A 14194-nucleotide genomic window follows, 5' to 3' on the forward strand; every position below is an offset into this window, starting at 1 on the left:
GGGCTGGCACATTCTACACTGCAGTGTAGGAGGTTGCGAGATGACCTTCTAGAGGTTTATAAAACCACGGGGGTGGGGGGTGCATAGATTTGGTGAATGGTGGGTGTATTTTCTCTAGGATGGGGGATTTCAAGGCTAGGGAGTATTTTTTAAGTTGGGAGGAGAGAGGTTTTAAAAAGAAGTGAGAGGTATTTTTTTTACACTGAGGATGGTTCGCGAGTGAATCATAGAATCCCCTCAGTGTGGAAACAGGCCCTTCGGCCCAACAAGACCACATCAGCCTTCCTAAGATTAACCCACCCAGACCCATTCCCCTACCCTATATTTAACCCCTGTATTACATAATACATAATGCATCTAACCTACACATCCCTGAACACCATGGACAATTTAGCATAACCAATTCACATGACCTGCACATCTTTGGATTGTGGGAGGAAACCGGAGCACCCGGAGGAAACCCACACAGTCATGGGGAGAATGTGCAAACTCCACACGGACCTGATGTTGGAATCAAACCTGGGTCCCTAGCGCTGTGAGGTAGCAGTGCTAATCACTGAGCCACCATGCTGCCCCCTCCCTGGAATGGAATCACTTCCTGAGTAGGTGGTGGATGTGGGCACATTTACAATGTTTGAAAGGCAGTTTGATAAGTAAGTGAAGAGGAAAGGTTTAGAGGGACATGGACCAGAAGCAGATAGGTAGGACTAGCTTAGTTTGGAATTCAGTTTGACATGGACTGGTTAGACTGAAGGACCTTTTTCCATGCTGTATGACTCTATAATCCCTGAATTCTGTTCGTGGGAAAGAATAATACTCTACACCCGGCTCAGTGGCTAGCACTGCTGCCTCACAGCACCAGGGTCCCAGGTTCAATTCCAGCCTCGGGCGACTGTCTGTGTGGAGTTTGCTCATTCTCCCCGTGTCTGCGTGGGTTTCCTCTGGGTGCTCCAGTTTCTTCCCACAGTCCAAAGATGTGCAGATCAGGTGAATTGGCCATGCTAAATTGCCCATAGTGTTAAGTGCATTAGTCAGAGGGACATGGGTCTGGGTGAGCTACACTTCGGAGGGTCGGTGTGGACTGGTTGGGCCAAAGGGCCTGTTTCCACACTGTAGGTAATCTAATCTAATCTAAAATTCAATCTGCCTGAGTAGGGTTCAGTTGCAATTGAGATAGCCAAATGGGGTTAAATCTATACTGTCTGTCATGAAACAGTGAGGTCTCTGGACCAAGGTTTCTCAATTCAAATCAGATTGGATTGTATATAAGTTCCAAGGCTGACATGTTGAAGTCTTGTACAAAAACAGGAATTGCTGGTGAAATTCAACAGATTAGTAGACATTGTGGGAAGAAAACAGTTAATGTTTCAAGTCCAGTAACTCTTCATCAGAACTTAGTCTTGCACCAAGTTGCCATCTTGTGGATGTGAGGTTAAACCAAGGACCCATTTGCAGTCTCCGACAGATGTAAACGATTACATGGAACTCAGGAGTTGTCTTGGTTTGATAGGGTTTTATTGGGCCAAACCACATGATGTTCACCTTGACTAGGCTGGGCCATGTTGTGTGGGGCTAGGTTGGGTCAGGGAGGGCTGGCTTGGGATGAGCAGGGTAGCGTTGGTTCAAGCTGAGCCAACTAATCTGCTTGACCTGCTGTGCCTTTTCCAGCTCCACATTTTATTGACTCTGACTATCCAGCATCTGCAGACTTCACTATCTCCACATGGGGCTGGATTGGTAAGGGCTGGGCTGCACAAAAATAGGTCTGCAGGGTTGGGATGGGTTGAGTCCTGCTGGGTCACATTGGACCGTTATCTCAACATTACAAAAAAATGTCTGCTTAGAAGATAAGAACAATTTACTTCAGTGCTTTAAAATGCAGATGAAAATTGAATATTGCAGATTGAAAGAAAAATCAAAATGTATCCAAGAGCAATTGACGCCCAAAATCAGCTGTGCAGCAGCTCGATGGGTGGAATGGCCTACTCCATATATATCTTCCTTTAGGTTTGTCTTTCTAGAACTATTTGGGATTTTCAATTCAAGCAGCAAAGCGATCAGTTCTCAGCAAGAAAATTAAGGGGCACTTCCCTGATGTTGGAGTCCAGATTGCTGCTGAAGCTGGAGATGGGAGTGCTGAACCTGTGAGACCAGGACTTGGAGAGTGGCTGGAATTATCAACATGTCAAGTCCAGGAGGTTGTTGAGAGGCTATAGGAGTGAAATACCAAGAGGATAGAAATGTGCATATGCACTGTTACTACCCAGCATGAGAGTCAAAGATCTTCAAAGCTCACCATGATGATCAAAGACAATCTCTGAAGATCAAGAGTATGGAAAAAGTTCTGGAAACAGACAACTTGGGACATGGGATAAACCACTTCAAATACAGAAACATAAACAGAAATTTCTGGAGAAACTCAGTAGGTCTGGCAGCAGCTGTGGAGAGAAAACTGCATCAGTCTTTCAAGTTCAGTGACTCGTGCGCTCTGAAAGAGGGTCATGGAACTCAAAATATTGACTCTGTTTTTTCTCCATTGGTGCTGCCAGACTGGCTGAATTTCTCCACCAATTTCTGTTTTTGTTTCAGATTTCCAGCATCTACAGTTCTTTGTTCGGTTTTACCCCAAATACAGGATGGTGCTGTAAAATCAAGGTCTGATTAATTAATAACCTCATAGTGACCATATCCCTAGAGAGCAATGATTGTAGTTTGATTTAATTTTGCATTTATTTCCAGGGCATTGGATCTAAGACTAGTATTTAGACTTGAATAAGTTTAATTAATAATAACCCAACCTTAATATCATGTCTTTATTATTTTTTTTCATGCTAACAGGTAATACAATTACCCTTTGTTTTACTCAAGAAAGCCTTGTGCTTGGCCCTCACTGCTACAGTAGAAATTAGTTAATTATATTTTATTTGGGGAGAAGAACAGCATCCTGCTTAAAACAAAATTAGGTATTCATCGTGACTAAAAGTTGGAAAAAGGGAAGCTAGTCTTTCTCACCTGGCTGTAACAGTGACCATTACCCAGCAATTGTGTGATCTGAATTGTAATTTATCAGACCAATCTTGGATGGGTGTCCATGTTTTTCTGTATGTGGGCAAGGACTGTTTCAGTCCCTGAAGAATTATAATTGAAGTTAAATGTTTTGGAATAATCAACAAATAGTCCTATGTCTGACCTTATGGTATCAGGAAAGTCATTGATGAATAGCAAAAGATGTTTGAATCCATGATATGGGACTAGGGAACCTTTAGCGTGGTGCACCTGGTCTGAACCGATAGACCTGCTACCCTTTATCCCAGATATAGAATTTCCCTTTGATGCTTTGAGTCACTACACTTCTGCTACCTCAGCCAGTCCAATGTTACACTGCATAGTAGTTCCTATCCAAAGTCGGAAAGACTTTGGTCAATATTCCTATGTAGCAGCTTCTAGAAGTATTCAAGAGCAACCTCCAGTGATCGTCAGTTCATTTTTCATGTCTGTTTTAATCACGAATATTTGCATTTGCCTTTCTCTTCTGAGATAACAAAATTAAGTCTTAATGAAAGTTCCTAATTTCCAATAAATCCTAATCAAGATGATTTTTCCTAATTAATATGTCAAACTTTATGTTAATATTTAACAAATTGATTAAGGATTATTTACAAAACAGCTATATAATTGGTATTTGCTGCTGATTTGTCAGTCATATTACAAATAATTACTCTTGCATACTGTAAGAACCAAGCAAATGATTTTAAATATTAGTTACTAGGAAAGTTAATGTGCAACTTTAATTTGGATACTGACAATTTGCTAACGTAATTTTCTTTTTAACAATTCATATCCATTATTTCTGCATCTAATGTCCTTATTGATGCAATATCCATCATATTCTACTTTGCTATTGTGCAACAATGAGAAAGTCATTTCAGCCGCAGTTTTTAATAATTCACGAAAGTTGGAACACAGACTTCATGCCCACATGTCTAATAGTAAATACAGGCAAATTCCATTATGGCTATCATAGAGTTTTAATAACATGCAGTTGCTTAAATTAGCAGTGTTGCTCAAAAGGGCACAAAGAAAAAGAGAACAGCAGCTCATATATGGTCAATGTCAGAGTGAGATAGAAAAAAAAGATTGAGGGATAGTTTTGAACAATCCTGGTTGGGGTGTCTTTTCAGTAAACAAAGGATAGAGTAGCTGGGGCATCCTATGTGAAGTATTTTATAATCCTTGCTACAGAAGGCAGGAAAATTAATAATCATTATAAACATAATTATCAAAATATTTCAGTAATGTGTATCTGCTGTATCGATGTAATCTTTCCAAAGCACAATAAAGCAATAAAATGTTATATGTGTACATAAACGTCTCTAAATAATCAGTCATCACCAATTTGCTGAGCCATGGAGTTCCAAATGTCACCTGAGCCATTTTGGAAAGAGCCAAGTACAAACCTGTGCACTCCCAAATAAAAAATCTTGGAAACCGTATCTCATTGTAATCAGTGATCCCTGACTTTCATCTGGTGTATTCCACCTCCACAATGCCAGTGCCAAAAGGGAGTGAGACATCTAGAGGGATGGTCAGAAATTGAGGCATGATCCCAACCCAACATACTTGTATTTCACTCCAGCTCAGACTTTGTCCTTCCAGGAACACCTGAAGAAGACCGCAGCACGTGTCAAAGCCAGAAATAAGTTATTAACCAAATGCTGATGGGCATTGCTGCCATTACACTCTGGACCTCAGCAGTTGCCCTAACCACGTTCTGCAGCAATATCTGCCAAAATTCATCAGTTGACATCCTTGGATATTCCTTGATGCTACATGCAAATAGCATTTGTCAGAAAAAGTGTTTTTTTGAGTCTATCCATTTGAATTTACCACTATGTAACGGGGAAAATGGAACCAACAAACTATTGCAACAGAAATGCAATGTCAGATGTAGATCATTGTGTTAATAGTTTCTATGCTGGTTTGAAAGATTCAAACAAATTTTTGTTACAAAGCTGTCTCATATTCGATTATTCTTTGATTTCTTGATTTTACACCAGCCCTTTGATGGGAATTACTCACACCTCCTTCCACATGGCAAAGCCCTGTATTTGTGCTGATGTTAGGATCTGCCTTAATTTCAATTGTGTCGCATTCAGTTAATGTTTCTCCATTTGTCTCAGGAATGTATTCAGATCCTTGTGGGCTCTGGTTTCTCTCTGCTGCTTGTTGCAGGGCATACAGAACAGCATCATGGATGCTGCGGAAAGCAAATCTTTGACTTGTTGATTTGAAGTAACCACGTTCTTGTAGACTCTTCAGAACTGTGCTTGAACAGCTGGCAATGATAAAGCTAACACCCATTCTTTGATATTGCTCAGACAGGTAAATCAAAGCACTCACTCCTTCATCATCCACAAAGCTTACTGACCCACAATCCAAAATTACAGTGTGAACATCTGCAGTTTGTTTGGATATTTTACGTCTGTACAATGCAGTATGATTTATTCGTCTCAAAGCATGTTCATCCAATTCAAGGAACTGTGTAGATTCCAGTAACATATGATATTTATCTTCTTCACTGTATAACTCATTATCACTTCCCAAATTACCAGACTGAAGATAAGAATTGACTTTAAGTTTTATCCAAGACAATAAAAAATCAATATTCCCATAATAAATAGAATCAAATGTTTTTATAATTTTAATTCCAACGATCTCTTTAGCAGTTTTCTCAACGGATAGGTCAGCATAGTTTTCTGTGTTGGGAATATGGCCGAAAATGGCATTGGATGGTCTCTGAAGCCTGTGTAGAGTGAGCAAAATTGAGAAAAGCACTCCAACTCCTAAACCGATATCTATATCTAGGATGCAAACTGCTGCAAATGTTATAATTCCAGCCCAAACCTCATATTTATTCTTTTTGCATGCAAAACAATACTTCCAGAAGAACTCGAGGTAACAGCCCAGATTTGAAATCAGAATAGCACCAAGAACTGCTTTGGGCACCAGTGGAAGCAGGTTTTCTGCACAAAGCAGAGCTGTAAGACAAAGGATTGCTGCAATCAGCCCAGCTGCTTGGGTTTGACCCCAAGTTTTTTCTTGAACCACTGTTTGTTCCCAAACCCCAGAAGCTGCAAAAGTCCCTAGAAATGAGAGTAGCAGGTCACAAGACCCCAAAACTATTGTCTCTTGGTGTGGGTGATAGGTTTCATTGTGTTTTTTGGAGTTTTCTCTCCCTAGAGAAATGCTCACTGCAAAGGTCACCAATGCAACAGTAACGGCATCTTTAACAACAACAGGTATTAAGGAGAAAGAAGGAAGGACAGGTTTTGGTAAGGTGAAAGGATAATCATTTATCAACCTGAGATTGTGGCTACTCTCTAGTTCCAACCAGAATGACAACCAAATGGAAGCAGCTATTGCAACAAATTCTATAGGTATGAGATGTCTGCTATAAAGAGAATTAATAACTTTAAAAGGCATCAGAAGTGCCAAAGTGGCTAAACCAGTGATTACTGAGGCAGTGTGTGTTTCATGAATATTTTCAATTATAACCTTGCACTTATAAACAAGTGATAAAGAGCCATGATGAATTGGTGGATCAATACCAAGTATCAAAGTCAGGAGGATGGTGAATAAATGCAAAGCTGTTCCAGCTCTGAAACCATTCATAACATGCTCGGAAATGTATATTCTTATGAAACTGAGGTGAAATGCTCCCATTGAAATTAAAACAATTCCTGAAACAAAGGTGAGAGTAGTCACATGTAGTTCTCTCGAACATGTTGGAATACAGCCACTGTCAGAATCCACTTCATGAGTTTCATTATGACTTATGCCATTTGCAATGAGCAGGCTGGTAAATGCAGATGCTCCATAGGACAGGTGTTTTGTCGTGCCAAGCAAGCAATATAAAACTGTGCTAACTAAACTTGTGTAGAGACCATGAATAGGTGGTTGTCCACCGCAGACTGCAAAAGCAAGGGACAGAGGGATGGTCAGTAAACCCACACTAATTCCAGACAGCAAGTCTCCTATGAACCATGCTTTCACTCTGTACCTGGAAAACCATCTGGAAAAGGGAATAACTCGTTGGAATAATTTCTTCAAATTGTATGAAACTGGTAAGGTTAGTTCAGATGCCTTTCTTTCATATTCACACACCTTTTCTTCATTGTGCTTATCAATGCGGTGAAAATAAGGAATGTCATTCGTAAATGAAACCCTATGTGATGTTCTTGGGTTATAAATGGAAGTCCTGTCAGTTCTGACCAGAGGGATATTCGAACCTGATTGATCAGGAATTGTGTCACTGGACCAAAATGATTCTGAACTTCCCAGCATGTTCTTCAGCTTAGTGCTCTTCCCATCCTTTCTTAACATTGTCTTCAACGATGCATTGATTAAATCTTTTTCATCCATGCATTCAAATATCTAATCTGAAGATAAAAGTACAAATAAGCATATTTGGTTTTGTTTTCTGGATTTTGTTAAGTTTTCACTTTCATTCTTAAACCTCTAACATATAGCTTCTGATACCCATGGATCCTCAATATCATTGTTCCCAACAGCTTTCACTTAGGAAGCAATGAAATCTCTTCTCCAGTGCTCCCATGCCTTACATCATCTCTAATTGCAAACATGCCTAGAATAGTGGTTGAGATGGGAAATCTCATAACCTTTAAAAAGTACTTGCCTGAGCACTTGAAACATCATAATGTTCAAGGCTATAAGCCAAGTGCTGGGAAGCAGGACTGGTGTAGATATAAAGTAATTTTGTTGTTGTAGACTCAAAGGGTCTCTTTTGCACTATATGATTCTATGATTAAGAATCATTCTTCATGATATTTCTGCAATACAAAACCTCCACTTCTCCAATTCTGAAACTTTATTGCTGGAACAGCACAGCAGGTCAGGCAGCATCCTCTCGGTTACTGCCTGAACCACTTTGCTTTTTCAGCAATAAAGTTTCAACTTTGATCTCCAGCATCTGCAGACCTTACTTACTTCTCCAATTCTACCTTACTTCAAATATGGGAAAAAAAATTCCATAAGAGTGTAAAGGAAGAGCAAAGATGTTCATTTCTTTCTGAAATCTGCCAGTGCTTACTTTACACAAATTAGACTTTTTGTCAGTAAAAGGTCAAAATTCAAGATTTTATAAGACAACATATCTTTTGACTTACCACAGAATATTTGCTAGTTTCATGTTTAGCAAGTGTCCACCGAAAACAAATGTCAAACTCCAAATGACATTTTCATATTGACTTGGTTACAGATATAAATAACCTCTAAAAAAAGACAGAAAGCAAATCATTGATATAGAAAGTTAAATTTACAAGGAATTGTGCACATTTCAAGCTTGATCTGATAATTAGCAAGTAACATTCATGCCTAATAAGTGTCAGGCAATGACCATCTCCAACAAGAGAGGATCTAATTATCTCAGTGTCATTCAATTACATTGCCATAATTGAATGCCCCAGCATCAATGTCTTAGTGTTATCATTGACCAGAAATTGAACTGATCCAGCCATATACTGTGGTTTTAAGAGTCGGTCAGAGGTTGGGAATGCTGCAGTATACAGTATAACCCACCTCCTGACAATATCAAATTCCACCCTACCCCCATGCCCAAGATGTCTATGTACCATCTACAAGACACAAGCCAGAGGTACGATATGATCATCTCCATCGGCCTGGATGAGTTTCAACAACACTCAGGAATCTGTATGAAGTCCAGTTCTAAGCAACCTACTTGACTGACACCGTATACACCACCTTGAACACTCACTCCCTGCTCCATTTTACAGTAGCAGCACTGCAGCTACTCTCCAAGGCTTGGTTGCAAGTAATTTCCAAACTCATGATTTCTACTACCTGAAATAAATCAATGAACTGCAGATGCTGGAGTTCTGAAATAAACAAAAACAGAAATTGCTGGAAAAACTCAGCAGGTCTGGCAGCATTTGTGAAGAAAAAAAACCGGGTAAATGTTTCAAATACTTTTTAACTCTGCTTTCTTTTCATTGATCGTGTCAGACCTGCTGAGTTTCTCCAGAAATTTCAGTTTCACTTCTACCACCTAGATCAATAAAGACAGCAGATACCTGGGAACACTACCACCAGCAAGTTCATCTCCATGCCACTCACCATCCTGACATTGAAACATAGAAATGAAATGATACAACACAGAAGGGGGCTATTTGGTCCATCTTGTCTTGTTTGTCATTCCTTTATTATTGCTGGGTCAAAATCCTGGAACCGAGCCTCCCTAACCGCATTGTGGGTGTCCCTACAACACATGGACTGCAGCAGTTCTCGAAGGCAGCTCATCACCACCTTCTCAAGGGCAATTAGGGTGGGATAATAAATGCTGGCATAGCCTGTGAAGTAATTAAAAATATATATATAACTCTGCAGGCATCACAGCTGATTTTAATTCAATTCTCATTTGATGTGCACATGTGGAAACCTTCCAACCAGAGTTAATGGTTAATAATCACACTTAAATATTTCTTTTTATGAGGCCAAGAGGCCATTTGGAGCATTCTTATCCAAAACAATATGAAAGAGTCCAGTAGAAATTAGAGGTCAGATTTCAGCTTTTACTCAGTGTTTTTGATCTTCTCTATACCGGACAATATATTCACCAGTCGATTCATTGTTTGAGATCACAACTACAGGAATTGAGTGTGTAAATCTATTAGCTCAGCAAGAAAGCTGAACCATGTTGGATCAAAAGGTAATGAAACTCAGAGGGAGGGATGGATTTTCATTGAGACACAACATCATAAAAGGGGGCGGCATGAGTAAGGTATCTGAACTGTCCATCTTCCTTCCCACCTATCTGCTCCACCCTTCTCACCAACCTATTACAATCACCTCCTACCTGCATCTACCTACCTTTGCCCCAGCCCCAACCCCTCTTTGCCTATTTATTTTCAGCCCCCTTCCCCTTCCCTGTCCTGATGAAGAGTCTTGCCCGATATGCCAACTCTCTTGCTCCTCAGATGCTGCCTGACCTGCTTTACTTTTTCCAGTCCCACATTTTATCGACTCTGACTATTCAGCATCTGCAATCCTCACTATCGCCTCAGTGAACAAACTGGTAAAAATAAGTAAAAGTGCTCACTTACCAGATGTCACTTCTTTGTAGCTATTTCATGCAGGGTATCTAATTTGTGACATTCGCTTTTGAGGAAATTTGGTCAGGGCTTAGGACCAATTTTGTGCCACCAACAGCTCTCATTCTGAATGAATATCATGGTGATGTAAAAAGTTTCAGCTGATCTTCAAAGATGTAACTACTGACGTATCATCGTTCAATCTGTCTCAAACACAATAAAATGATCAAGCATGATGCAGTTAAACCAACTGTAGCATTCACTCCTCACCCCACTCTCACTATCACTCTCTACATCCATAAAATGGACAGACTACTCATTGTCATATTGTTGTTTGTGGGAGCTTGTTGTTGTGAATATTTCTGACATTATAGCAGTGATTACATATCAAAAGATATTTCATTGGCTGGAGAGCATGGTAAATGTAATTTATCCTTCCTGTCTTCCATCCCTCCCTGCCCTCCCTTCCTCCTATCACTCTGCCAGTCTACTTGTAGTCCGAAGTGACATTATCACTCAGTTAAACTCAAGGGAGGTCATGTACAAGGACACATGTATGTATTAATTAACATATGACTTCTAATCTGAACTTTATTCCCATTTGCTGAGACCTTGAGTGTTTGTCAGTGTTCCCTGTGTGATCACTACATACATTTAAAATCCAATAAATTATGCAAGAAAGTGTTGTAAATAAATGGAATTACATAATGTGTAATCTGTGAAGATCAACTAACGTATCTACAGGAGTTTACAAATTTCAAATGAGTAATATGCAAAAAGGTGGCTAATTGTGTACAAATTCTCTTCAGTTTTATGTGGACGTTCCATTTCTACAAATGCATGGAATTGGCTGTAGGCAGATTAATTTATTTTGTAAAAGAAAGTCAGTTAATTATTGTAAATAAATTATCAAGTAATAGTGAGTTCAAATCCCACAGTTCTTCTGTCAAGAAATACATTGAAATCATTTGGCAGCTAGAGTAAGGGCCAAGTATCTCTGTTAACCCTTTCTCGGGTGGTTGCAACAAATAATTTAGTTTAGCATGCAGCTATATATATGTCAATTAAAGGTTTAGTTAACTAATTCAAAACAAAAGAGTCAATTACAGTTTCCGAGAGTCAAACAAAGATAATTTTACTACCCCAGGTAAAAAAGCGACATAAAACACAAACGCAGTCAATTTTAAGTCATTATTCGTTCTTTTTAAAAATTTATTTTTGCCCATGAGAGGTCTCAGGTCTAATGATCTGATAAAGGAAGTTAAAGTTTGATAGTTACAATTGCCACCACATAAAACATCCTTTAAGAATAAAATACCAGCAGTGGTGGGATGAGGCCATCAATTGGCATTTAGTGCCTTGTTGGGTGAGTGAGTCACCTGCCACGAGTAATTTCCATCCCTGTACTATGTCAACCAATTTTATGCCACCCCTCACATGCCAGCTGCAATGGAAAGGGTTGGGTTATACAACAGAAAATGAAGAAACTGCTTGACGTCCTGTCAGGTCAAAGGCCATTGAAGACATGCAGTGGAATCTTATCAGGGCCTGAACAATGTGGGCAATGATGGGATTTATGGCAGAATCATATGAGTGTTGGGAAAGCCTATCTTGACGTCAGGAGCAATTTGCTGCACCTTTTTTTGCATCAGTCAGAAAGCGAGGTGAGTTTCTCATTAGGCTGCGGTGAGTAGCTAATTAAAGGAGATTATAGCTTGTTAAAGTCCTTAGTAACTGCACAACTCACCTCTTTAATATTCCCATCCTTCCAAATGAACCAAACAAATGAGACATTGAGAAATCTCAGAGCAGGTTACCTGACAACTTGAGTCAAGATTAGAGTGGTGCTGGAAAAGCCCAGCAGGTCAGGCAGCATCCGAGGAGCAGGAAAATCGACGTTTCGGGCAGGAACTCTTCACCAGGAATCCTGAAGGGTGGGATAGCTGTCTCTCAGGGGTCCGAACAAAGTAGGTCAAAGGCAGCCCCCACTACCAGTCCAGGGACTTGGTCACAGTCAGTCATCTGCTGGGGGTGTTCAGAGTCAGATTCCTCTCTCCACAGAGGGGATGATGAACTAAATGTTAGGAATCCTGATGAAGGGCTCCTGCCCAACACGTCAATTCTCCTGCTCCTCGGATGCTGCCTGACCTGCTGTGCTTTTCCAGCACCACTCTAATTTTGACTCTAATCTCCAGCATCTGCAGTCCTCACTTTCGGCTACCTGACAACTTGAGCTCACTGTTTGCGCCAAATGACCTCCATGTTTGGTACTGAGTACCAACTACTTTGGACATGCTTCATGGGCACAAGACAAATGCACCCCACATCCATGGACATTGGCATCCAGTACGTGCCAGCCTTTAAAAACATTCATGGTATGGCATACTTACAGTATGCTTCTGTATCTCGATGCTGCATTGGCCACCATCATTGTAAGGTTCCCATAAGGAAACTGTTTGCTCAGGGATATGCACAACTCATGGACTGGGTCAGGCTGCATCTTGGGCTCCTCACTGGCTGTCATGGCACTCACCCACTCTAAGCCCACCTGGGTGCTCACAGCACCTCTGCCTTGCATAGCCTTACTTTATGCACTTTGTCCCCTCAGCCAGATATACTGATTCGTAGTACTTATCTCTTTCCTTACAATGTAGTGCAAACATAAAGGTAGGAAGCTTGTCATGGTTGTTTTCAGACCTCAGTCAAGTCAAGGGGGGATAGTTTTCTCTCAGGGGTCCTCATAAAATAGGTCAAAGGCAGCCCCCACAAAGGCACCCTCACAAAGGCAGTCCAGGCACTTGGTCACAGTCAGTCATCTGCAATCAGATTCCTCTCTCCACATAAGGGATGATGAACTAAGTGTCAGGCACCTCCCTTCAAGTTTTCTGCCACATTAGGGCTGCTTCCTAGAATGAGAGGTAAGCAGATATTAAGAGATATGAAAATGGATGGTACAGCTGTTACTTTTGGTGCAGGTAGGGAGGTGTGCCAAGCTCATGAATAATCAGCATAGAGGCCATTAAGGGGTTTGGATGGGTGAAAGTGAGTGAGGGAAGATGTTGCAGGCAATAGTGAGGATGGTAGAGCATGGACCTTGGTGGGAGGAGGGTACAGTATCAGAGACAGAGTGAATGTGAGGTATCAAAGAGAAGATGGTGGCACTTAAGCTGATGGAGTGGAGAAGGCCTTCACTTTCTCCAATTGTACTGTGCATTCCCCAGTACAGCTAAGACTACATGACCCAGAGTAACCTCAGACTAGGCCAGTATAGCCTACTGTCCTGGCCTCCATTGTGGTGCAAGTGGATGTTCTGCTTGTGTACCAGCCCTCTATCAAAACACTACCCTCCACGACCCTGGGGAAAATAATTCCCTGACAGCCATGTCTGGGCAAATGTCAGGAACATTGAAGTGCAGGTCCATACTGACAGTATTTGTCCAGGTGCACCACGGGGCTTTGAAAGATGCACAGGCACAAGGCATGCTGGTCTTTCAGAAGATATTCACTGAGTATTCAGGTAAGATGGGGTCAGAAGCAGTGAGAGGGGCAACACTGAGGCAGGTCGTTAATGAGATGAGCTTGGGAAGATGAGATGAGAAAATCCACTTGGGCTCTCAACAGCATAACCCTCCAAACGATGCAATGGCAGCCAAAAAAACTCAAGATTCAGCTTATTGTCTCCCTGCTTCTTGCAAAAATGCTCTCCTTTATTGCCAATTTTCCGCCTCCACTGCATCTGTTCCCAGGAGGACCAGTTCCATTACAGAACACACCAGATGGCCTCCTTCTTTAAAGACCGCAATTTCCCTTCCCACATGGTTGATGATGCCCTCCAGCGCATCTCACCCACGTCCTGCACCTCCACCCTTGAACCCCACCCCTACAATCACAACAAGGACAGAACCTCCCGGTCCTCACCTTCCACCTCACCAACCTCCATATACATCTCATCATCCTCCACCATTTCTGCCACCTACAAACGGATCCCACCACCATAGATATATTTCCCTCCCCACTCCTATCCACTTTCTGTAAAGACCGTTCACTCCGCAACTACCTGGTCAGGT

At 41.1% G+C, this 14194-nt stretch overlaps 1 protein-coding gene across 2 annotated transcripts in view; it reads right to left on the reverse strand.

Annotated features, from left to right (window-relative positions):
- Positions 1–3489: 3489 nt before the first annotated feature.
- Positions 3490–14194, reverse strand: part of LOC122557673 (prestin-like) — a 13738-nt gene continuing 3033 nt past the window's right edge. For both annotated transcript variants that reach the window (XM_043705505.1, XM_043705506.1), the window contains 3 exons: positions 10140–10330; positions 8187–8291; positions 3490–7439 (listed from right to left, as the gene is read on the reverse strand). In XM_043705505.1, coding sequence (XP_043561440.1) covers positions 5005–7422 — 2418 coding nt within the window. In that variant the 5' untranslated portion in view covers positions 7423–7439; positions 8187–8291; positions 10140–10330 and the 3' untranslated portion in view covers positions 3490–5004. The remainder of the gene's footprint in view (positions 7440–8186; positions 8292–10139; positions 10331–14194) is intronic.

The sequence above is a fragment of the Chiloscyllium plagiosum genome, chromosome 16 (genome assembly GCF_004010195.1).
Source record: "Chiloscyllium plagiosum isolate BGI_BamShark_2017 chromosome 16, ASM401019v2, whole genome shotgun sequence".
Taxonomy (NCBI): Eukaryota; Metazoa; Chordata; class Chondrichthyes; order Orectolobiformes; family Hemiscylliidae; genus Chiloscyllium; species Chiloscyllium plagiosum.